Here is a 26,847-nt window from a genome sequence, read left to right as displayed (position 1 = left end):
GAGTTTTTGAAAAGTATAATAAGTTCTACTGACTCAGTTTATCCACTAGATGGCATAAAAGCACTTCTCACTTGCTCTTCAACTTTAAAAAAAAATCATATTTATCCATCCATCTTCTACACCACTTATCCGCCAGGGTCAGGGGAAACCTGGAGCCTATCCCAGGAGGCATGGGGCACGAGGTGGAGTACAGGGGGTACCTCGTCTAGTACAGGAGTACTGGACAGGGTGCCAATCCATCGCAGGGTACAATCACATACACATTCACACACTACGAACACTTTGGACATGCCAATCAGCCTATCATGCATGTCTTTAGATTAGGGGAGGAAACCCCCGCAGCACAGGGAGAACATGCAAAATCCACGCACACAGAGCAGCGGCGGGAATCGAACCCCCAACCCTGGCGGTGTGAGGCAAACAGGCAAACATGCTAGCCACTAAGCCACCGTGTGCCAATCATATTTATTCACATGATGATAATTTATAAATAAAAGACAACACACCCTTTATTCTCGCTGTTCCTACCCTACTGTTCTTTATAAGAGTCACTCAGGACAGTCAGGATGAATTTTACTGTTCTAATGCTATCCAAAGCAAAATATCCATGTGCGAATATGAGATGGCATGTTAGTTGTACATTCAGTCTGCTACAATAAATCTCTAAATAATTATTTCTTAAGCTTTTAATTTGATCAAATAAAAATTTTTGATGTATGAAAATGGGACTGAATAAATGCATTTAATTTATAGTATACTGTTTTTCAATTATTGACCATTTCCCCCTAAATTATACATTAAATGTCATACATAAATAAAAATTACACATTAAAATAATATTGCAATTTTCAAACCAGCATTTTGTGAAGTAAAACATATATAATTTGACAGATACGTCACACAATTCAGTTTCACATTACTATTCATATTCCGGTATTAAGTATGGGTATGCACTCAATTAAAGCGCTTATCTTTTTTTATTATTATTATATTATCAATTGAAGTTGATGCTTTATTGATGTCTCATGGGGATTTTCACCTGGAATCAAGTGTATTATTCATTTTTTTCGTTTGTGCTAATACTAAATTCTAGCACTTACATTACAGCCTCTCAATGTACTGTCAGAGAGAGACAAAACTGGTGCCTGGGTTAAATTATTTCTGTTGAAATATTGTTGTGTTCAGTTGAATTAATATCCATGTAATTATCCATGTACTCATAATATTTTTTATTGTATTCAATTTGACATTACATTTTCTTTGTGCATGTATATATTGTATGTACAGGTGCGTCTCAAAAAATTTTAATATCATGGAAAAGTTCATTTTTTCCCATAATTTAATTTAAAAAGTGGAACTTTCATATATTCTAGATTCATTACAAATAAATGAAATATTTCAAGCCTTTTTTTATTTTAATTTTGATGATTACGGCTTACAGCTCATGGAAATAAAAAATCCAGTATCTCAGAATATTAGAATAAAGAATTTATAATACAGCAATGTTGACCTGAGAAAAGCTCTAATCAGATAATTAGCTCAAAACACCTTTTTACTAAAAACACCATTGCTGAGTGGTCCAAAGTCTTCTTTTCAGATGAAAGTAAATTTTGATTTTCATTTGGAAATCAAGGTCCCAGAGTCTGGAGGAAGAGTGGAGAGGAGCAGAATCCAAGTTGCTTGAAGTCCAGTGTGAAGTTTCCACAGTCAGTGATGATTTGGATGCCATGTCATCTGCTGGTGTTGATCCACTGTGTTTTCTCAAGTCGAGAGTCAATGCAGCGTCTACCAGGAGATTTTAGACCACTTCATGTGTCCATTTGTTGACAAGCTTTATGGAGATGCTGATTTCCTTTTCCAGCAGGACTTGGCATCTGCCCACAGTGCCAAAACTACTAATAACCTGTTTACTGACCGTGGTATTACTGTGCTTGATTGGACAGCCAACTCGCCTGACCTGAATCCCATAGAGAATCTGTGAGAGACACCAGACCCAACAATACAGACGACTTGAAGGCCGCTATCAAAGCAACCTGCACCTCCATAACACCTCAGCAGTGCCACAGACTGATAGACTCCATGCCACGCCGCATTGAAGCAGTAATTCATGCAAAAGGAGCCTCGGCCAATTACTGAGTGCATAAATTAACATAACTTTCAGAAGGTCCACATTTCTCTATTATAAATTCTTTATTCTAATATTTTGAGATACTGGATTTTTGATTTCCATGAGCTGTAAGCTGTAATCATAAAGATTAAAACCAAAAAAATGGCTTGAAATATTTCACTTTATATGTAATGAATCTAGAATATATGAAAGTTCCACTTTTTTAATTAAATTACATGAAAAAATGTCCACAATGTTCTATTTCTTTCTAGGTGCACCTGTAGGTGTTGTTACAAAGCAGCTGGATGAAGATTTTGATCCCTAATGGGCAAGCTAGACACAACAGTACCAAGGGAAAACTCCCTGAGAAGACATGAGGAAGGAAGACTGAGGGGAACCAGCAAGGGCGTAACCATGGTATGTACACTGGGGGGGTCCAAGTCCCCCACCCCCCCACCCCAACATCCAAAGTTTGATACTGAAAATTTGCATATTTAAAACATAGTTTTAGCATCACAGTTACCGTTTGAATTCACGTGATTTCTGAGTGATAGAAGCTCCCACAGCATGGAGAAATTGTAGGGTGCTGTGGATGTCCTGTGGGCAGATGTACTCTCTGCTCCATAACCTACCATGAACCCTACCACACCAAGTAGAGGCAAGCTAAGGTGTGTGCAGGCAAACCACACACGCTAACATTTAAACACGCAATCACAACTTTAAAATAAACTCAGAAACCTATGAAACTAAATTCAACACTATATATGTTGTAAATACAATTTCCCCACAGATGCTTCCAAGCAATGCTGTGCTGCCTGCATTGTGACCAGATACCATTATTTTCCCAGAAGAGCAATGACTGACTTAGATGATCATTTTAATTTGATAAACTGAATATTCTGTTTGTGTAACTGGTGACATTTATTATGTTAATGTAATCATGCGGTTTAGCTTGCAATGTAATAAGTGTACAAAGTGTACAACAATATATATATATATATATATATATATATATATATATATATATATATATATAGGTAACCTCAAACGTTAGCTATGTAAAGGGTGCTGGAGTTTTCTTTTCTTAATTCTAAAGACAACCTGCCATAACTAGTTCTGAATGAATAACTACAATATGGCCACAACTCAGACGTTAGTTCCATATCTCTCGTTTCCAAGCTAGCACATCTCAGCATTATGCTGAGCCTTATATTTGTAAAATCACTTAGTTGTCCTTAGCCCAAATGTAGTGTAAAGGAACGAAATGCTGTGCAACTTTCCTCACTTTCACTCGCATTTATAACAGTCTGTCACAACGTGAGGGTTCACAATGAACTCAGCGGGAGGATATGCAAGTGAATGTAACGTTCATGGTCAAAAACTGGACCCTGACGTTAGCCTAGCCTACTTCGTGCGTGTGCAAATATCAAAAGTTAATTGACGTTCTTAAGAACAAACCAAGCCATGGTATGATGCCTTCTATACTAAGCTAAGGTTACCTACTATTTAGGTATCTAGTTACTTACTGTCTGAAAAAAAGCTTTTATGCTCTGCTGCATTTTTCTACGTTTGGCTGCTGTCTCCATTTCTTACAGACTGTGCTGCTAAAATATATCAACGAACTTGTGTTGCGTATGGGCGCAACCAAGTGTACAATTGGAGGGGGGGCACACACCTATTTTCCTTAACAAACGGAAATATATTAAAAAGGAATAGACATAAATAAATAGAACAGATGAAGAAAAGGCAGATCTGTTGGCAGGGTTCATTAAAGGGGGACATATAGAAAATAGTTTGTACTGTATACTGGGGGGGACAGATTGGTATTTCCTCAACATTGGGGGGGACACGACCCCCCCAAAGAATGTGTGGTTACGCCCATGGGAACCAGACTCAAAAAAGGAACCCATCCTCTTCTGGGTGAGGCCAGATAGTGGGATTATAAGGGCTGTATAATGGATAAGCACAGGAAAGTTTTTATGATTACAGCAACTTTTTACTGTAAAGCCATTTGAATATATGCAGTCAATATAGTACACAATTTAGAACATTGTACAAGAAAGAGTATAAAGTGTGATATTCACATACCCCAACATCCCCCAACCCTCCCACCCACCCATAAACCTTTTCCAAGATAATTCCTACCCTGTTCTAGACCAGCCTCATAAATATGCATGAGATACAGTATCTATAATAATGTATGCACTCTTCCTGCAATTTTGCACAGTTGAGATCTTCTCAGACTAGTAACAATTAATATTTTAGATGTTTCAAACGATATATTCACTTTCTATAACTTCATTTAAAATATTTCTAAAGCATTTACGACTAGTAATAACTGTAGAGACATTATATGGCCAAATGTTTGTGGATACCTGATCTTCACACCCCAAAACCATTGTCATTAATATGGACTTGGTCCCTCTTTGCTGGTATAATAACCTCGACTCTTCTGGGAGGTTTTTCCACTCAGTTTTGGAGCATGGCTGTGGGTATTTGTGTTCATTCAGCTACAAGATCATTAGTGAGGTTAACTGATGTTGGGTGAAAAGACCTGGGGTGCAGTCGGTGGTCCAGTTCATCTCAAAGGTGTTCAGTGGGGTTGAGGTCAGGGCTCTGTGGAGGACACTCGAGTTCTTCCACTAAAACCGTGGCAAACCATGTCTTTATGAAGCTTGCTTTGTGCACGGGGGCACTGTCATGCTGGAACAGGTTTGGGTTTGACCCCTTAGTTCCAGTGAAGGAAAATTGCAAAGCTATAGTATACAAAGACATTCTAGACATTTGTGTGCTTCCAACTGGGGCGTGGCTTTTAGACACAGCGATAATAGCACTGAAAACGAGCTCCCACACAACCAAAGCAAATTAACCTTTATACACAATGATCAAATTAAAATAAAGAAGTAACAAAACAAACACTTTAAATTGAAAGCATTTGTGAGTATACATGATAACAGTTTTAATAATCCTTTACATTTAAACAAAAAAAGGCAAATTGATCAAGATTAAATAGATGTTATATAACATTGAGCCAAATAGGGTAAACTGACTAAGCCCATTTTTAAGAAACTATATTTTTATTATGATTATGATTATGATGATGATGATGATGATTGTTGTTGTTGTTATTGTTGTTGTTGTTGTAAATCTAACCATAAATAAATGTTTAAAATGTATATATAGTTCATTACACACTAAAATATTAATATTTCACTTCATTTGCTTAATACTGAAGTAAAATAGTTCATACTCATATCAGTTCAGAGTGATCCACACTATGCTCACAATAAAGATCGATAAATTTTACTGTAGAATTTTAAAGTAATTGCTTTTCAAAATCACAAGATCTGTCAATATATTTGACTACTTTGGTTCATTGTAAAATGGATATTTCAAATTGGTAGACAATCAAACCTACTCACATTTGTTCACAGTTACATACTCTATTCTCACAATAAAGATCAATTACTTTTATTGTAGAATTTTAAAATAATTGCAATTCAAAGTCACAGGATCTGTGAATATAAATGTGCCAGGAGGCACTTTTTTATTCATTAGGCTATAAAAAAAATGGACATTTCAAATTGGTATCAGTGTGAACTGATATGAGGGGGTTTTAGACTTAAAATGTCCCCTTAAGCATTAAAATGAAGTAAAATTTTACAATATTTTGGTATCAGACTTCCTCTGTGAAATGAACCATCTACACGTTTTACATTTTTAAAATTTATTTATGGTTAGATTTACAACAACACCAATTATTATTATTAGTATAATAATAATCAGCAGCATAATAATAATAATAATAATAATAATAATAATAATAATAATAATAATAATAATAATAATAATAATAATAATAGGGTGTACTTTCTCAAAAGATCTTTTTAGTACATTTCTTTTTATTTGTCTTAATGCTTTATAGCGTCTCTTTTAACTTGTTCGATGTTGCACTTTTTTAATGTAAATGATTTTTAAAATCCTATATATTCATAAATACTATCAATTACTGTGTTCGTTTTGTTACTTATTTAGTTTCAAATGATCATTTTGTATAGGCCTAAAAGTTTTTTTTTTTTATTGCTTTAGTTGTGTTGGAGCTCGCGGACGCTCATTTTCCGCTATTACCACTAAGTGTCTAAACGTCGCGCCCCAACATTTACGTGCTGTTAGAGTAACCGTGCTTTCAGGAAGAGCGGCTGGTTTAACCTCACTACACAAAGGGTATGGGTATGATGCTCAGATGTCCAAATACTTTGTGACCATAGTGTTAAGTCTTGCAGAATGAGAAACTTTCGAGACTTGTGCATTACCCATAGTACACCGCTTTTTGTACTGTTCACAAGCTGCGTTTTTAACATGATCAGCAACATATAGCTGTGTAGAGTGTGTTTATTTATCTTAGGCAAAAAAACATTGATTAGCTATTTAGTCAGATGCCTATTATTGAATATGCTCCATACTTTCTGTACTTCTATATAGCTCTGATTAGCATAAACAGAATTTTACACATCTAAAACTAGATTTTAGAGATCTATAGTTAAGGACATCTTACACATTTATTTTAAGTTTGTATTTTTACTAGTCAAAACGTACTGATAAATATCTATAACTGGAATTTGAACTAGTCAAAACGACAACAGCATGGAGCTGTAGTAAAGTTTTACGGCTGGTGATTATTATTATTATTTTTTATTTATGAGGAATGCTAGCTAACCCAAGCAAAAAACAAAAAAACAAAAATGCCACTATATTATATAGTATACTACATTGTACCAAATACGTAAGTGTATTGTTTGTACACGGGGTTGGGAGTGGGGGGGTTATGATTATTTTCTGATTTTTATTTATTTTGGGACCGAGCCAGAGAGGGACTTAAGCTCCTCCTGTAATGGACGTTAGTTATCTTGAAGTGCGCGAGCGCGCGCACTCGGTCAGAACGCGCGTGCTCGCTGGCCAGGTCCGGTGCAGAGAGTGATCAAGTTAAAGCCTCGAATCCAGTGAGAGGGTCTACATGAGGAACGCAGAGAGGAACGCAGAAGCACCGTCAGGCTCTACAGGTCGGTGTTTAGACTCTGGGTATGATTTGTGACTGAGTTTATTCGCGAATTGCTGTGGATTTGTAGATTAGAAGGTTACTGCAGTAACGCGCGAGCGACAGGCTACACGGAAATAAGTGCTGGGATACAGTGTAGTCACTATACTGATCAGGCGAATGGATTTCAGCAAGCTGCAGTCTTTCTTTTCACCCTCCCAAAAAATACGTCGCGATACAGAGCGGAATTCTGGGATAATGTCGAAAAGCAAGTTTTCAGATGCACGCGCGTGTGAGAATTCCCATTTATTATCCTGTAACACAGCAAATGAATGACTACAGGGGTGATTTCGGTGTTTCTTTAGGTCCAGGTGTGCGCAGATAAGAGTTTTCTTTCTTTCTTTTTTTTTTTTCTTCCTCCAGTCGACGTGCAGTCACGCAGCTCATATAGCCCAGTTGAGTCGTGATCCTGCACTGAATTGAATCTCCTAAGCGTGAGGAGCAAAGCACGAGCGCTTTACTAGGTACCTCATGAACTCTGCTCAGCTTTGCGCATACATCTTCTGTACAGTGCTTTCTATAGCTTTACCATGCAACATGAATCATACTGCTGCATGCTCCTGGAGATGCCATCTTTCATCCCACTGAACCATGGTGACATTGCAGGACTGATAGAAATGGTGGTAATTACTGTAGGTTCGCCCCAACAATCAACACAGTGCAGTCACCTAAATAATAAATGCAGGAACAAGATTGAACAAGACATGCAGGAAATATTCATGAATGTCTCAGATGGTGCATGTTTAAACCAAGTGTATGTGCATGTGTTTGCATGAATGTTGAAATTGTACAGATTGATTGAATGAAGTCGGTGTGTATTAGTAATGAGTACACAGGAATACCATTGGAATTAGAAGTGCAGGTATAACAGAGTGATGTAAATAACACGTTTTGGCATTTATTGCAAAAGTTTTACTAGCCTACTTGAAGGCACTTAAGGCAAATAATTCAGGTTGAAGGCGTGGCAAAAAAAAAAAGGTTGGGAACCCATAGTCTATATGAAGAAACTGGATGTGAGTTACACTTGCTTTGGTTTGCATTAAAGAGAGCTTGAGCAGACGTATGAACCAAAGAAGGCAGAACTACATAATTTGGCAAGTATAGTTTTAGACAAAGCAAAACAGATATTTCGGTCTTTTCAAACCTAAGTGTATTAGGGATGATTCCATGATTGGGGCACCATTTATCCCTTGTAACTCTTAAAAATGAAACGTAATTATTTTTTTCAATAATTGAATAATTGAAAACATGCATTTACCTTCCGAAAACCCATCTCCGGCTCTAATATCTCATTTTCCCAAAGTGACTTTGCTGGCAATGGATGTATTTTGTTTTTAAATGAGACAGAGTTGGGTGTTTTTTCTTGTAATGAATTTTAAAATGTAGTTAACTGGCATCCATGCTAATGACATTTTTAAAAGTAATAATTAAATTTCAGACTATAATTTGGTTTACATTTGTTAGTTTAAAGTCACCTTGTCAATCAATAGCCTATTGCTGAAAATATCTTCGAAAAGAAAGGGAAAGGGTCTGAGACCCATAGGACTGCTGGGGCCTCTGAAGGGTTTTGTCTGCTTACGTCTATGAAAACACCAACTATCAAACCCCTGTATACTTTTTAAAATTTTTTGATAGACAGTATTATTGCATGCCCATACTGTTTAGTCTTAAGGAATGAGAGACTTTATTTATTACCCATAGTACACTGCTTTAACACTGATAAATGACTACGCAGTGACCTGGTTTACAGACATAACTTTTAAAAATGATTGTGAAATGAAATAAAGTTTAAGCTTCAACATTATCAGCAAGCGCCCCTCAGCCGAGTGTGTTTATTTATCTCACGCACCAGTTACTGATTAGCCGTGTAACTAGAAGGCTATTGTCTAGCTACTGAATAGGCCACAATTACACAAAGTAATAACATTCTCTCATTCATATCCTCAAGCGACTCTTTTTTCCTGATGTTCCCTATGCACACTGTTCCAGGTTTGTTGACAACTGTTATTAGTAAGAACTCTATTGTTTTGCACACAGACATTAGTTACAAATTTACAGCTGCATTACAGAATAATTATAAGTGAATTAAAAAAAAAAACAGCCATATTAATGCAATATAAACATTTGAATGGTTCTAATAATATATATCTGATAATTATCATGGAATTTTAAAGGCGATGTGACACACAGTATTGCCTTGCATTGGATTTCATTGACTTTTGTTTATGTTTTTCCCCTTCCTGAAATTAACCATAGAGCTCTGCCTCCTTTTCCATAAAAGGACACACAACACACAAGCCATAAAAGTTAACCCACTGCCTGTGTTCTGGATTGTATGTGTTAATTCAATACTTCTCCATTTGCTGTGCATTACTCAAACTTTACCCCTATGTCTATGTAGCAATAGTAAACAGGATGACTGTTGTATCTTCATGTCATTGTAGTATGACAACCTGCTCTATTCAGCTTGGGTCTTATTCATATTTTTACCAACTGGTCTCTGGTTTCTGGTCACTTGAGGGAAACCTAATGATAATGATCACATATACGTATGCACAGTTACATTCTTTTCTTCCCATACCCCAGCATGTCAGGAAGCTGGGGTCAGAGCGCAGGGTCAGCCATGATACAGCGCCCCTGGAGCCGAGAGGGTTAAGGGCCTTGCTCAAGGGCCCAACAGTGGCACCTGGGGCTTGAACCCCCGACCTTCTGATCAGTGACCCAGAGCCTTTAACCACCAAGCCACCACTGCCTTGTTTTGACTAACATTCTGTTTTACATTAATGTTTACATTAAGGAAAGACATATATTTGACTAAAACAACATAGAAATGTTTTATTTAGGCTTTAACAAAAACAAAAGTAAATGCAGGTATTCTGCCTAAAGATGTCTAATACCTTGTGCTTTTCTTATGACTTGATCAAGTTTTTGGATAGTGCCGTGTCGTAATGAGATGCCCATAAGCATAATCAGTTTAGTTTGTGATCAATACTGACTGATACTGACTTTAAAATCAACGCCTGTGATGCTCCTGCTCCGTCAAATCGCCATCAAAACACAGAGGAATGCTTACACACTCTGTACAGATTATGCTGTCTTCATAGTTCAGTTGTGGTAGGTGGAAGTTGGCTCAGCTTCAGCATTTCTGTCCCTCAGCAGTGTGATAGCACTTGTTCCACTGTGGTTTATGGCTCAAGAGTGACTGTTTCTGATTGAATGAACTTTATTGTTGTGTCTTGCGATTGACTTCCTGCTATGACAGCGAAGGAAGCCGATGGGAGGAGGCGTATGTCGGCCTCTATCAGGAAAATACTTATAAACTCCTGATAGAATGCAGCAGTGATAAAGGCAATGTACATACTGTATGTGTGAGTATGTATGAATCTGTCTGTTGATGAGTTTATCTTTCCACCTACTGAGGGATGTATTACACTGTACCTCAGCAGAATTATTGACAAATGAGATCATTTACATTTACATTTACATTTATTCATTTAGCAGACGTTTTATCCAAAGCGACTTACAAATGAGGAAATACAAGCAAAGAGATATGTCAAGCAGAGAACAATACAAGTAATGCTACTATACAATATTTATAATTGAGTTCTATAGAAGCAAAGTGCGCAGAGTAGAGGAGTAAGAGTGAGTACGGTTTTTTTTGTGGGGTTGGCATGTTAGGGGTTAGGTAAGTGCTCACACTTTATCTGAAATAAATGTAGTGGTCTGTCTGTCTGTCTGTCTGTTTCTGTGTCTATCTGTCTGTCTGTCTGTGTGGTGAAACAGGATTATCCAACCTGATGTCTCTTGTTTATCAACCTGATGATCTTGTTTATCAAGACAGACAGACAAACAGTCTGTCTGTCTTGATAAACAAGATCATCTCCAGCTGGATGTCAGTCAGTTTGTTGTTGATGTTAGTCAGGGCGGCTGTGGTTCAGGTGGTAGAGCGGGTTGTCCACTAATCGTAGGGTTGGCGGTTCGATTCCCGGCCCACATGACTCCACATGCCGAAGTGTCCTTGGGCAAGACTCTGAACTCCAAGTTGCTCCTGATGGCAAGTTAGTGCCTTGCATGGCAGCTCTTCTACCATTGGTGTGTGTGTGAATGGGTGAATGAGAACCAGTGTAAAGCGCTTTGGATAAAAGCGCTATATAAGTGCACCATTCACCATTTGGTCTGTCTTTCTATCTATCTCTGTCTATCCATCTGTCTGTCTGAATGTGTGGAGAATCAGGATCATCCATCCTGATGTCTCTATCTAGCTCTCCATCCATCCATCCATCCATCTGTCTGAATATCTGGAGAAACATGATAATCCAACTGTCTGTCTTTTCATCTCGCCTGTCTGACTTAATGTCTGGAGAGACAGGATAATCTAACTGCATGTCTGTCTGTCTCTGTCTTTCTATCTGTCTGTCTGTCTCAGTCTGTTAGTCTGTCTGTCTCAATGTCTGGGGAGACAAGATCATCCAACTGGATGTCTCTCTGTCTCTGTCTTTCTATCTGTCTGTCTCTCTCTGTCTGTTAGTCTGTCTGTCTGAATGTCTGGAGAAACAGGATAATCCAACTGTATTTGTGTCTGTCTTGATCAACAATATAATCTCCAACTGGATGTCAGTCTGTCTATCTATCTATTTATTTATCTATATATCCATCGTTCTATCTATTTCTGCCTACCATTCTGTGTGTGTGTCTGTCTGTCTTGATAAACAATATCATCTCCAACTGGATGTCAGTCTGTCTATCTTTTTCTGCCTACCATTCTGTCTGTCTGTCTGCTCATTTCTGTCTGCCTGTTCTCTGTGTGTAGTTCTGCTGTAAAGCTACTTGTCTTCTTAAAGGAACAGTTCAGACAGGAGCTTCTCCTTTATCTTGAATGTAATCCACTACCTAAGGCATGTTTGGTGTCCAGTTTGCTTCTTTAGTTCTTTTTACTGGTGCTGTGACGCTCATGTTGCTAACAAGAGTAACAGCAGTAACAGTTCAAAATTTTGCAAACTGCGTAACTAGGTTATAACACATGGCTAAGTTGTATCAGTAAACTGTAAGCCTGTATATTATCTGAATAAATACCTGAATCTGATGTTAGCTTCTAGTGTTTTAAAAGACCTAGCAGAAATTCTACATTATCTAACCTGCTGAGGTTCGAGTTGAGTGTGTATGTAGCTTTCTAAACTGGTGGCTATGAGCTTCCCTTATTTGTTAGCTACATTAGACTCATAGCATCAGGGTAAAACTAAGGAGCAAAATTTGCATAGCAAATACATCTTGGTAGATGGACTGCATCTGTGGTAAAGGTAAAATGTGTAAGTTTAAGTTCCTTTATGTTTTCTCCTTCTTTGAGTGTAATATTAGAGACAGGTGTGGTTGATATGGAGTACGGATTTTGGGTATATATAAAGTATGACTACTAAAACAACAAAAACTATTTTAGTTATGTGCTGCACATAACTAAAATAAGCTTAGCTGGTGCTGGTGTCTGTTTGCCTACCACGCTCATCTCTTTTTCTCTCAACCTGTCTTTTACCATTTAACCTCACAATCACAGCTCCTTCTAACAAACCAAATTTCAATGCCTGGTAGTGACAAAACCACTTCAAATGTTTCTTTTTATTTCCTCTTCTTTTGCATTATTCACTACAGTTGAGCATTAATATAGGCATTCATTCTGATTGTATTTAGTAAGGCTAATCTAGCACACTGAGAAGCAAATATTTCCACTGGAGCAACCGAAACAGAGCTGCAGAGGAACAGTAGCTTTTTTTTCCCCCAAAAAAGCACAAAGAGTCACCACATGTCATTGGCAGTAAGGAATTGATATCGATTTCAATGCTGTCTCTTCAGTCTCTTTTTGTTTTTGTAAAATTTATACAAAATATACTTGGGCAGTCATCATTATACAGGTGCATCTCAAAAAATGATAATATCATGGAAACGTTCATTTTTTTCCCGTAACTTAATTAAAAAACTTTCATATATTCTAGATTGGTTACACATGAAGTGAAATATTTCAAGCCTTTTTTTTTAATCTTGATGATTACGGCTTACAGCTCATGGAAATGAGATACTGGAAAAATCAGTGTCTTTTATTAGAAGAAAGAATTTATAATACAGCAATATCGACTTGAGAAGAGCTCTAATCAGATAATTAACTCAAAACACCTTTTTACTACAAACACCGGTGCTGAGTGGTCCAAAGTCTTCTTTTCAGATGAAAGTAAATTTTGCTTTTCATTAGGAAATCAAGGTCCCAGAGTCTGGAAGAAGAGTGGAGAGAAGCAGAATCCAAGTTGCTTGAAGTCCAGTGTGAAGTTTCCACAGTCAGTGATGGTTTGGGGTGCCATGTCATCTGCTGGTGTTGATCCACTGTGTTTTCTCAAGTCGAGAGTCAATGCAGCGTCTACCAGGAGATAGACCACGTCATGCTTCCATTTGCTGACGAGTTTTATGGAGATGCTGATTTCCTTTTCCAGCAGGACTTGGCACCTGCCCACAGTGCCAAAACTACTAGTAACTGGTTTGCTGACCATGGTATTACTGTGCTTGTTTGGCCAGCCAAATCGCCTGACCTGAATCCCATAGAGAATCTATGAGAGACACCAGACCCAACAATACAGACGAGCTATAGGCCGCTATCAAAGCAACCTGCGCTTCCATAACACCTCAGCAGTGCCACAGGCTTCTTGCCTCCATGCCACGCCGCATTGATGCAGTAATTCATGCAAAAGGTTTAAAGCCCCGACCGAGTATTGAGGGCATGAATTAACATACTTTTCAGAAGGTCGACATTTCTGTATTATAAATTATATTATTATATATATCATATATATTATAAATATAAATCAATTTATTCTAATATTTTGAGATACTGGATTTTTGATTTCCATGAGCTGTAAGCCATAATCATCAAGATTAAAACAAAAAAAAGGCTTGAAATATTTCACTTTATGTGTACTGAATCTAGAACATATGAAAGTTCCACTTTTTTAATTCAATTATGGAAAAAATGAACTTTTTGAGATGTACTTGTACTTGTGTGGGAAGCAGATAAATGAATGAGTCATCCAAGGAACACTGGGTGTTACCTGGGAATACACCCTGGATGGGACGCCAGTCCATCACGCGGGCACCATGCACATGCACATTCACACTAGGGTAAAAAAATTGTTAAAAATCTTTTTTAAAAACTCTATTGAAAAATGACAATTTTCTTTCTCTACAAATAAATGGGGATTCTGTCTACTGTGACATGAAACGCCAAAGCAACTGAGAAGTCAACTAGGGGTATTCTTCTCAACTCTGAGTTCATTCCTTGTTTACGGAGTGACGTCAAATCAACATAGGTGCACACAACATCAGAAATAAACAAAGTAAAACTTCTTACCTTTAAATGAGTTCTGCTGTATATACACAAGTATTAGCTTTAAATTAATCAACGTACAGACAAACTCGATTGTTAGATCTAAATGAATATTTATAATTTTTCATGTTTCAGCACTTTTGTGACAGTAAAAACAGCTGTAACAGTACAGCTGGAATGTCTGTACTGAAAAATAGAAAAAAAAATCATTTAATTATGCTATATTATGCTAATATTTTATAAACGAATCAAAAGTACGACATGATGTCATTATTTAATAAATTAGAGTTGTAATTGTTGGCAAATTGCTGCTGCATAAGAGGAATAAAACATCTTAGGGTTTGCTGTTGTAGAGAAATGATAAAGTTTGCAGTGTTCGCAAATGCTATCAAAAGTTGTTTGTAGCCATGACTTGCCAAAAAAGAACTCAAATCTGAAGTCAATACTAAACACACTCCATTCAGATTTTTAGTCATTCACTATTTTGAATCAGCTGATCATCTCTACTCTCCATTCATTACTTTCATCAGCAGTTTCTTCCTCACTTAGCATTAGCGTTCTGTCACTTAGAAGTAGTATTCTGTCCTTCATCTTCCCTCCTCCATCTCCTAACTTGCTTCTCTTTCAATCCTTGGTGGTTTTGTTCATCATAATGAAATCATTAAAAAAACAGAATGACAGAATTGTGTTAGTATGTGAGGAATGAGTGTGTAATGTAAGCTTCAGCAAACAGTCCCTGTGCCACAGGGGAAACTGTTGCATAATCTGTAACAATGGTGCAGCTACAAAAGGACATCGCTTGCTTTTACCATGCTTTTACTATGCTTTTACCATGCTTTTACCATGCTTTTACCATACTTTTACTATGATTTTACTATGCTTTTACCATGCTTTTACTATGCTTTTACTATGATTTTACTATGCTTTTACCATGCTTTTACCATGCTTTTACTACACATTTACTATGCTTTTACCATGCTTTTACTATGCTTTTACCATACTTTTACTATGCTTTTACTATGCTTTTACTACACATTTACTGTGCTTTTACCATGCTTTTACCATACTTTTACTATGCTTTTACTATGCTTTTACCATGCTTTTACTATACTTTTACCATGCTTTTACTATACTTTTACTATGCTTTTACCATGCTTTTACTATGCTTTTACCATGCGTTTAACATGCTTTTACCATACTTTTACTATGCGTTTACTATGCTTTTACCATGCTTTTACTATGCTTTTACTACATATTTACCATGCTTTTACCATGCTTTTACCATGCGTTTACTATGCTTTTACCATGCTTTTACCATGCTTTTACCATACTTTTACCATGCTTTTACCATGCTTTTACTATGCGTTTTCTATGCTTTTACCATGCTTTTACTATACTTTTACTATGCTTTTACTATGCTTTTACCATACTTTTACCATACTTTTACTATGCTTTTACTATGCGTTTACTATGCTTTTTCCATGCGTTTAACATGCTTTTACCATACTTTTACCATGCTTTTACTATGCTTTTACTATGCGTTTACTATGCTTTTTCCATGCGTTTAACATGCTTTTACTATGCGTTTACTATGCTTTTACCATACTTTTACCATACTTTTACTATGATTTTACTATGCTTTTACCATGCGTTTAACATGCTTTTACCATGCTTTTACTATGCGTTTACTATGCTTTTACCATACTTTTACCATACTTTTACTATGCTTTTACTATGCTTTTACCATGCTTTTACCATACTTTTACCATACTTTTACTATGCTTTTACCATACTTTTACTATGATTTTACTATGCTTTTACCATACTTTTACTATACTTTTACTATGCTTTTACTATGCTTTTACCATGCTTTTACCATACTTTTACCATGCTTTTACAAACATTTACTATGCTTTTACTACACATTTACCATGCTTTTACCATGCGTTTACCATGCTTTTACCATGCTTTTACCATGCATTTACTCTGCTTTTACCATACTTCTACCATAATTTTACTATGCTTTTACCATGCTTTTACTATGCGTTTACTATGCTTTTACCATGCTTTTACCATGCGTTTACCATGCGTTTACTATGCTTTTACTATGCCGAGTACTTGCATGACTACTTCTTTGAAAGGATTCAGAATGACTATATCGCAATTCTAATGTGTAAAGCATCTCTACTTAAATGTTAAAATAATTTTTGCATGGTGTCGGTAAGGACAGAATGTTAATGGTAAGTGTTAATAATGTAACTTTGACAACAGGCTACTGTATAGATTAGAAGAACAGTAACAGACAAAAAACAGAAGGTATTACATGTGTCAAAGGTAGTAGAGGTATTGCAGTAAAGACTGGGTCAAACTGATTTTCATGTTTCAAAAATATTATAGCCTAAAGTTGATATGGCACGAACATTAATACTACTACACTAACGCAAACCCATAACAGTATCTCACCACAGCATTACATTTATGTACCAAGCTCAACTATTTCTCATTTCAGACTGAGGAGTAATCTCATTGCAATTTTGAGGCTTTTGGTACATGTACAGGTTCCTGATGAAAACGAGTTCCTTCCACACTGAGCCAGTAAGCATCATGTGCCTTGATGTCACTGGATTTGGTTCTGCTACTAGCCCAACCACACTCTCGTGTGTGTATCATCCTTCATGGGCCAATAAATCCGATTGGCCCCAACCCTGTGCATTGTTTTGACCAAAGCACAAGTCTCGGTATTAACATCTTGGATAAATCATAATAATATGTTTAATTTATATATAGCGCCGTTCCAGAGCTCACAAAATGTGACAAACACAAAATGTGAAAAACAATGAACAATCAAACACAGAAAATGAAAAACACAGAACAGATAGTACAGTCACTGAAAAAATGCATAGCAACAGATTAGGACAGATATCATTGAGAAAACAGACACATTTTTAATTGGGATTTGAACTCGGGGATGGGTGTGATGCTGTGAAGAGTCGGAGGGAGTTAATTCCAGATTTTGGGTGCTATTACACTGAAAGACCTGCCACCCATGGTAGAGATCTAGGGACAGAGAGGAGTCTGAGCCCAGAGGACCTGACAGAGAGGTTCGGGTTGTAGGGGAAAAGCAGTTCACTAAGATAGAAAGGTGCCAAACCGTGAAGTGATTTAAATGTAAGCAGGATTATTTTATATTTAATGTGAAATGAAACCGGTAGCCAATGCAGTTCAGACAGGATTGGAGTAATGTGAGCTGAGCACTTGGTATGTATAAGAAGTCTAGCTGCAGAGTTTTGAATATATTGCAACCTAGCAATAGAATTAGCAGGTAAACCAATGAGGAGAGCATTGCAATAATCAAGATGTGAGGAAATAAAGGCATGAACCAGTGTTTCAGCATTATGAAGCTGACAGACTAATGAAGGGACAGAGCTGAGCAATGCAAATTTATATGAGCTTCAAAGGAAAAGGAGGGATCAAAGATGATGCCTAAACATTTTACAGTACTAGATGGTATAATGAGAGTAAGATCAATGTCACGTAAATGACAAAGATCATAAAGGATATTTTTAGTAAGTGTAGGTGTTCCGCTAATAATGATCTCAGTTTTGTCCATGTTCAGTTTTAAAAATTGGAGTTAAACCATCCTTTTATTTCATTGACACATGCTGATAGTAGGGTGCACGGTGGCTTAGTGATTAGCACGTTCGCCTCACACCTCCAGGGCTGGGGGTTCAATTCCCACCAAGGCGCTGTGTGTGCGGAGTTTACATGTTCTCCCCGTGCTGCGGGGGTTTCCTCCGGGTGCTCCGGTTTCCTCCCCCAGTCCAAAGACACGCATGGTAGGTTGATTGGCATGTCCAAAGTGTCCGTAGTGTATGAATGGGTGTGTGAATGTGTATGTGAGTGTGCCCTGCGATGGCTTGGCACCCTGTCCAGGGTGTACCCCGCCTTGTGCGCGATGCTCCCTGGGATAGGCTCCGGGATTCCCCGTGACTCTGAAAAGGATAAAGCAGTATTAAAGATGGATGGATGGATGGATGCTGATAGTGGATCACTCTGGAGAGTGGGAGCAGATCTACAAACTGTATAGATTTGAATGTCATCAGCATAACAGTGGTAACTGAAACCGTGGTGTATATATATATATATATATATATATATATGAATAGTAGAGGTCCAAGAATCGATCCCCAAGGGACACCTAATTTCAAAGATACAGTCGGCGACATATAATCCTGCATAGAAATGTAAAACTGTCTATCCGTGAGAAAAGAAGTAAGCCAGGAAAGAGCAGCATTGGTGACATCAATATCCGAAAGTCAGGAGAGAAGTAAGTCATGACAGACAGTATCAAAAGTGGAATTAAGATCAAGTAATAGAAGAATAGAAAGAGAACCAGAGTTGCTAGAGCGTAATAGGTCATTGACAACCCTTACAAGGGCAGTTTCAGTACTATGAAGAGGACGAAAGCGAGATTGAAAGGGGTCAAAAAGATTATTTTTAGTAAGGAAAGACTGGAGCTGGGAGGCGACAGTACTTTCCAGTATTTTAGAAATGAACGGTAAGTTAGAAATAGGTTGAAAATTAGAGAGAACAGTAGGGTCCAGGTTAGGTGTTTTAAGAACTAGAGTCACTGCCGCAGTTCTAAGTGGTAGAGGGAGAGAAACAGAAGCTAAACATCTGTTTATGAAGTGAGAAATAGGTGCAGAAAGGACAGAATGACTGTGTGTGAGGAGAAATGGAGGAGCAGGATCAAGGTGGCACGATGAAGAAATGGATTCCAGTATTATAGATGATGTCTGGATAAGGACCATACAGAAAGACACCATTTACTAATCAGCACCCACATCAGAAATTGTCAGTATAGTCTTGGTTTCCTGGAATGTCGGAGGATGCTGATGGAGGGCTCCTGTGGAAGGCTCTGATGCACAAGCAAAGGTGACGACGCACTGTGGGCTGAAGCAGATTTATATACTCAGCAAAAAAAAAACACCTCTCAGATTCAACTGCCTTTATTTCCAGCAAATTTCTTAACATGTGTAAATATTTGTATTAATATAAAAATATTCAACATCTGAGACATAAACTGAATAAGTTTCACAGACATTTGATGAACACAAATGGGATAATGAGTCCCTGAACAAAGGGGGGGTCAATATCAAAAGTAACAGTCAGTATCTGGTGTCCACCAGCTGCTTTAAGTACTACAGTGCATCTCATCCTCATGGACTGCATCAGATTTGTCAGTTCTCGCTGTGAGATGTTACTCCACTCTTCCACCAAGGCATTTGCAAGTTCTCGATCATGACTGGCGGGGGGACATGGTTACCTGTAATTTTCCACTGCAAGGACAATCAGCTGTCCTTCCTGTCTCCCAGTAGCACTGTCTCAGGCATCTTACATTACAGACATTGCAGTTTATTGTTCTGAACACATCTGCAGGACTCATGCCTCCCTGCAGCAGGTCTATAGCACGTTCACGCAGGTGAGCAGGAACCCTAGACATCTTTCTTCTGGTGTTTTCAGAGTCAGTAGAATGGTCTCTTTTGTGTCCTAAGTTACTGTAACTGTGACCTTAATTGCCTACTTCCTGCAAACTGTTAGTGTCTTAAAGACTGTTCCACAGGTGCATGTGCAATAATTGTTTATGGTTCATTGAACAAGCATTTTGCTGAATATATTTGGTTTACAATAGACTTAATATTTGCAATATAATATATAGTATAAACCTTTTCTCTACTGTGACAGCTAAAGCTGCTGAAGTAAAGACATTGCGGAAATGACATTTTTGCTAATAAAACAGATAATTGGCAGCTAGCAAGGTCTGCTACATTAGTTTAGACTCTTAGCATCTAATATACATAAATTCAACAGTAATATGAATGTATTTTTAAAATGTAGTTCAAAATACACAGTTACTAATCTGTATGGTAAGGACACACAATAAATACTTACTTTTCTGGATCTTGTGAGAGACCTAGAGTGGATGGTCAGCCGTGTGCTCAAGTGCGAACTTCTGTTTACATAGAAACTAGATTTGTTTGGCTTTGAAAAAAACTTTTACTATGACATTAGTTCAATGTTGCGGTAAGGACTCAAAAGTGTGGGACAGGCACATTTAGATGAAAGAATCATGTAAATGATCAGTAAAAAAAAAACAATTTTAAGATGGTTTAAAGTAATATTTATATGAAGCCATTTCATTTTAAATAATAAATAATAGAATAGAATTAGGTCATTTAATGTATCTCAACATTGAGACCACAGAAGTTGGACATGGAGAAAAATGGTGTTTGGACTTATAAATGCTTCATAATGTAATAATTCATTAAATCACATTAATCAGTAATTATCTTTCATGTCAAGGTGTGTAATGACACTGTTTTTATAGTTATCAAGCGTCATATGACAAATTTGAACATAAATCTAAAATTTCACTGCTGGAACTTAAAAATGCTTGTAGTTGAAGAAACACCCTAATATGTCTTGACCATGACTTCATTGTTTGGTGAAAAGTGATAATACGTGATATTAAAAATCTATTCAAATAGACCAAAAAAACAATAAAAATTCCTCTTTTTCAGACTGAACATTCCAGAGATCATATCAGGAATAATGCTGGAGGCGACATTGTGATCACTGACTCTACAGAAAAAAGTGGAAGAAGAAGCATCATGGCATGTTTTAAACTGGAGAATGTTGAGGATTTATATGAAATCAGGGAGGTACTGGGCAGGTAAGGATTTTGTATATTAGCATGCTTTCTGTTCAGTGATATGAAGTGTCGATTAAGTTGGATAAATATCATACATTGAATGTATTCATTTGTAAAACAGGAAAATGTATTTCAAAACCACATACAATCATGAGGTGAGTTTCGGGCTATAATCCATTCTATTTATAACGTATGTGATGTCAATATGATGAGAGAAGATAAAGGAGACTGGCCAGGCTGGTTTGAGCTGACAGGAAGTCTGTGCTAACGCAAATAACCACTCTGTACATCCGCAGTAATCAGAAAAGCATGTTTTTACAATCTTCAATATATGTATTAAGCCTGACTCAATATACAGTCATGTGAAAAATAAGTACACCCCATGGACATTGTTGGTTTTGTTTGTCTGTTTGTTTTTTTACATATTTGGACGAGCAAACATTTGATCCTCTTTGAAACAGTACACAAAATTGACATTTTGTAGTAATTTTCACAAGTTAAGTAAAAAGATCAGTCACATGGAAAAAGTAAGTACACCCCTACATTTATCACACCTTCAAGTCCATAAATTTAGAATCAGGTGTTCAAGATTGGGTGCCAGTGATTAGAACCTGCTTAGGGAGTGCAGGTGGAACCTGTCTTATTTATACCCCTTGTCATAGGCCAGCTAGATCCCGTCTACTTCCCTGTGTTCCAGTATTTTCTGTTCCTCTTGTTTCTGTGTGTGCGTGTGTGTCTGGGCATAGTACTCCCGGGGGGTATTTCAGAAAGCAGGTTATGCGATTTACCTGGGTAGGTTTACTCAGAGTTAACGGATTACCTCAACTTTCAGTTCCAAAAACGGAGGTAACTTTCAGGGTATCTACGTAGCCATAGCAACTTACTCTCTGTACATAACCTGCTCCAAGCGGGTTATGTTCCAGGATTAGTTTGCTTCAGAGAGCTGATGGAGCATAGTGTGCACTTTTGCAGAATATCGTGGATATAATCATGGATTATATGAAATCTTTTTCATATCCAGATGAATAGTTGCAGGAGTGTTACTGTTTTTTGCGGGAATCGTTCATTTATTTAACAAACCTTTTGAAACCTCACATTACCAACGTGACACATCGTGGATCAGCACTTAACACCGAGAACATTTTAAACATTGCCCTTCCTTTTTTTTTTTTTGCCACAGGGAGTTTTCTGTATAACGTGGGTAATAGGTGGAAAAGCCAACGGTGTGTAGAACTGTTCATACAGTATGCCTTGCTCTCAAACGGTTCCTACATAATTTTGTGCAGTTCCCTGGCCATAAATAATGATGAACCATTGATTAAGATGGGAAGAGAAACCCCCAGTGCACCAAAGAGATTACAGGGTGTTACAAGATGTGGTCTGCCAAAATGATTTCTAATTAAATGACTAATGCACAAAGTAAGCAGTCAAGTGTGGTTCATTGTTTCTTTATTTCCTGTAATTGAAAAAGACATTTATATTTATTGCTTTAACATTCAACAATAAATGACAGAATAATCATCACTAGGCCAATACAATACTTTGCCCACCTGTAGCCAGTGCCCCAGCAATTACATTTCAAGCCTGGCCTTTTTTTATATTCAGCTTATTTAACATTTGATCTAGTAGGGGCACTACAATCAAGATTGTACACCATATGCAGTAAAATAAAATAAGCATAAGACAGACGAATCGAAGATAGAGTTGTTTGGCCATAGTAACAGCAGACATGTTTGGTACAGCCCAAAGACAGCTTTTCACGAGAAGCACAATGGAGGAAATGTTATGGTTTGGGGTTGCTTCGCTACCTCAGAGACTTGACAGCTTGCATTCATTGATTCAACTATGAATTCTGCATCATATCAAAGAGTGCTTGAAGATAAAGTGGAACTGAAAGTGGACCTTTCAACAGGATAATGATCCTAAGCACACTAGCAAATCCAACAAGGAATGATGCAAAAAGAATAAATGGAGGGTTATGGAATGGCCTAGTCAAAGCCTGGATTTGAATCCCTTTGAAATGTTGTGGGGGTATTTAAAATGGGCAGTACATGCAAGAAAACCCTCAAACATCTTGCAACTGAAAGAATATTGCATGGAAGAGTGGTCAAAAATTCCAGTAAGCCTGGTGGACAGTTATGCAAAACACCTACAAAAAGTTATTTCTGCTAAAGGGGGCAATACCAGCTTGTGAGGCCAAGGGTGTACTTATTTTTTTCCACAGAAGAATATCGCCTATTCATAAGAATATCATCCATTGTTATTTCTGTTGAATAAATGATTTAAAAATAAGTATTTTTCCTTGTGGTTTTGTTCAAGTATATCAAGTATAACTTCATTAATAGGCACTGTTTCAAAGATGATCAAATGTTTGCTTCTCCAAATATGTCAAATAAAGCCAATCATTTCCATGGGATGTACTTATTTTATGACATGACTGTATATAGACAGGGGGTCTAGACAGATGAGGGTATTTTTGTTTCTGAGATGCTGTGAGTCACCCTGGGAATCTATTTTTAACCTCATGCTACAGTTAAATATGTATAGGCTCTACTCTCTGTAGATATAACATTCGTTAAATGTTTCATGCATGCAGACACAGTAAGAGCTACACATGCACACACTCATTGGGAATGACGAAGAGATGCGATCATGATGTCAGTAATGCACCCGAGAGACATTGACAGATAATTAAGCTGAAAAGAGAAGAGGGGTAAAGAAAGAAAACTGACCACATCAAAACACACAGAGACTAAAATAACCATGTCATGAGCTATATTATTGATGGAACAAAAGCCCCTTGTTAGGTTTTTGCCCTAGTTAGGCCATTGCTTTGTATGAGTTGTTCAACATGTAGAACAGGTTTCAGCTGAACTCGCTTATGTTATGTTCTTGCTGTTGCAGTGGTCATTTTGGGCAGGTGCGTGAGGTGTGTGAGCGGGCTACAGGGATCCTGTGGGCAGGGAAGTTTCTGAAGCTGCGGCGTGGTGCAGGGAGCCGCCTGGGCCTGGAGAAAGAGACCGTGGAGAAAGAGGTGGAGATCCTGCAGAGCCTCCAACACCCGAACATCATGGCTCTCAAGGATGTGTTCGAAAGCAAGGCAGAGGTGGTCCTCATCGTAGAGCTGTGAGTTTGTGTATGCATGTGTGTGTGTAGAATAAACAATATGTACAGTATAGATTAAAGTCAGGTAGATACTGGATGCAGGTCCCTAACCCTAGAGATGTATGGTTCTACTCTATGGTGACAGAAACCCTGAATGCACTGGTATTAAGTGCTTGGGCGATAAGCAGAATGGGTTTTAGTTCAAACTGTTTGATAATAAAGTGACATATTAATCTGAAACTAATGCAACATAAGTACAAATATAAAAATTTGAGTATTTACAGGTGCAACCTAAACGAATACGAATGCAAATCTGAACTGTAGACAGAGTATTCAGGGTTTTGTTGTGGTTGTTGTTGTATGTTTGTTTGTTTGTTTGTTTGTTTAGAAAGCTAGACAGCTTCAGACTAGGTACAGTATGTGCAACAAGGTTTTTTAATATAAAAGTACAACTTTTAAAGAACAACTCGCGGAAGCTTTGTGGGGAGGGTTGCCAAGTTTCAGCTAAATTCCACCTTAAATACAACTCAAAAACCACTCAAAAAGACTTGAAACTAGCCCAAAATAGCAAGACATAGCAAGAGGTAGATGCATTTTTCTTCTTTTTTCAGTCTTTTCAGGCGAAGCAAGTTAAGTGTATCATGTATGCATATATTATATGCAGAACCTGACAAACGCTATTTGTGGAATAAAGCTCAAATTCATTATTATCGTGTGAATCCGAGTCACGCTATTCATTTGTTTAATCAGTGGTTTGCTACAGTAGACCATCCTAAACATTGCCTTAAGCGGCGGTCACGCTAGACTTTCAGCATGTGACATTTCTTCAGAGTCCGCTGTGAGTATGGCCGGCAACCGGATATGACATCACACGCCAATATTAAAATATACCATCAGTTCTTATCTGTAATGACACCGCAATCCAGACAAGGTCTATTTTGATTTTGATTTTATATTCTTTTAAAGCTGTGTTGTATAAAACTGGATGAAATGGAACAGTGTGGCACCGCTATAATCGGTGCTTCCTCCATCCTTGATTTTCTGAAGAGGTCAAGCCATGAGGTATCAATATTGTATTGGTCACATGTCTTCACGTGATACCAATTTGCATGGACAGAATTCACCAGTGGATATTCAAAAAAAAAGCTGTCATGCACAAAAGGTGACAGCTGATGATAGACTTTTGTCCAAAATGTTCCATTTCGCTGGAAACTTTGTGAACTGTAATGAACCCCTAATCATATCTGACCACTTGATCATGCCTGTATGAAAGTAAAGACCTCATTGTTTCTTCTCCTTCAAATTTTGCTAGATTTGAGTTTTTTCTAGTATTTCTAGTTTTTTGCTAGATTTGAGATTTAGGCTTCGGATCTTCCTCCTCCAGAAAGTGATTGGCCCCCTTAATCGTTGCTTGCAGCAATATTTGTATTATTATATAATACTTTATATAATAAATCTGTATTTATATCCTTTTCTATCCATTTAATATATGTTCATTCAAAATAATGTATTCATATTCAGTTACACCCCTAGCGCTTACCAAAACCCCGGCTATTCGACATGTAGATGAGCAAGTACAGGAAAGCTTCGTTATACTCAGGAAGACATTTTCAGCTGAAAAAGCAACAGCTAAAACCACCAAGACGTTAAAATATAATGATGCTTATATACTTGCCTGATTTGCAAATTGTATGCATCTGCCATGAAGAAATTTAGTGCCTTCATCCATTTTAAATTGATTATGTCGATGCTACATCACGCAATTCAGTTGCTTCTAAATACGCGTGCATAATAAGAATTAGCCGATATAAAATAGATGATATAACTACCAAGACTCCACTGGTTGTGTACTTTCGAATGAAGTATATAAAATATAGAAAATTCAAAAGTTTTGTTTTGTATTAGCAGGTTGATCTATCTTTACTTAGATGTATACAGTTAATCTGAAATTAGACAATGTAATCTGAACATCTGCGTATTATTAACTGTATATATAACTATTATATGTATATATATATATATATATATATATATATATATATATAAAACTGTATATATGAATAATTGTATTATTAACTGCATCTGTAAACTTATTTCACAGCCATTTAAGAGTTAATTCGTTCACTCTTGGTTGTTCTTTCAGTATTCGAGGCGGTGAGCTGTTTGACTTCATCGCTGAGAAGGAGAGCCTGACTGAGACGGATGCGATTGAGTTCCTGAAGCATGTTCTAGAGGGAGTGCGCTACATGCACAGCAAGCACATCGGCCACTTTGACTTAAAGGTGCTTTGTGATTGACGTAACACTGTAAATGCATTATAGGTTATTGTTGTTGCTGTTCTTGGTGTTCTTTTCTCATCCTACATTATTACTACAGAGTTTAGTCAGGTTATTTCTTTCTCAAATGATGCGGACTAGACATGCCTCTACTTGAATGCACTACATTATTTGTTTTTGGTGCTATGTGTG

The 26,847-nt window shown here is 37.3% G+C and overlaps 1 protein-coding gene across 1 annotated transcript in view; it reads left to right on the top strand.

Annotated features, from left to right (window-relative positions):
* Window positions 1-6,918: 6,918 nt before the first annotated feature.
* The window catches only part of si:dkey-240h12.4 (death-associated protein kinase 2), a 32,787-nt gene continuing 12,858 nt past the window's right edge, over window positions 6,919-26,847 (top strand). Inside the window, exons 1-4 of the mRNA XM_053638131.1 lie at window positions 6,919-7,167; window positions 21,144-21,295; window positions 24,179-24,400; window positions 26,523-26,661. Of these exons, the coding sequence (XP_053494106.1) occupies window positions 21,234-21,295; window positions 24,179-24,400; window positions 26,523-26,661 (423 nt within the window). The 5' untranslated portion in view covers window positions 6,919-7,167; window positions 21,144-21,233. The remainder of the gene's footprint in view (window positions 7,168-21,143; window positions 21,296-24,178; window positions 24,401-26,522; window positions 26,662-26,847) is intronic.

This window comes from Ictalurus furcatus, chromosome 12, assembly GCF_023375685.1.
Source record: "Ictalurus furcatus strain D&B chromosome 12, Billie_1.0, whole genome shotgun sequence".
NCBI classification, from domain to species: domain Eukaryota; kingdom Metazoa; phylum Chordata; class Actinopteri; order Siluriformes; family Ictaluridae; genus Ictalurus; species Ictalurus furcatus.
Note: the sequence above shows the minus strand (reverse complement) of the source record. Positions and strands in the feature narration are given on the sequence as shown.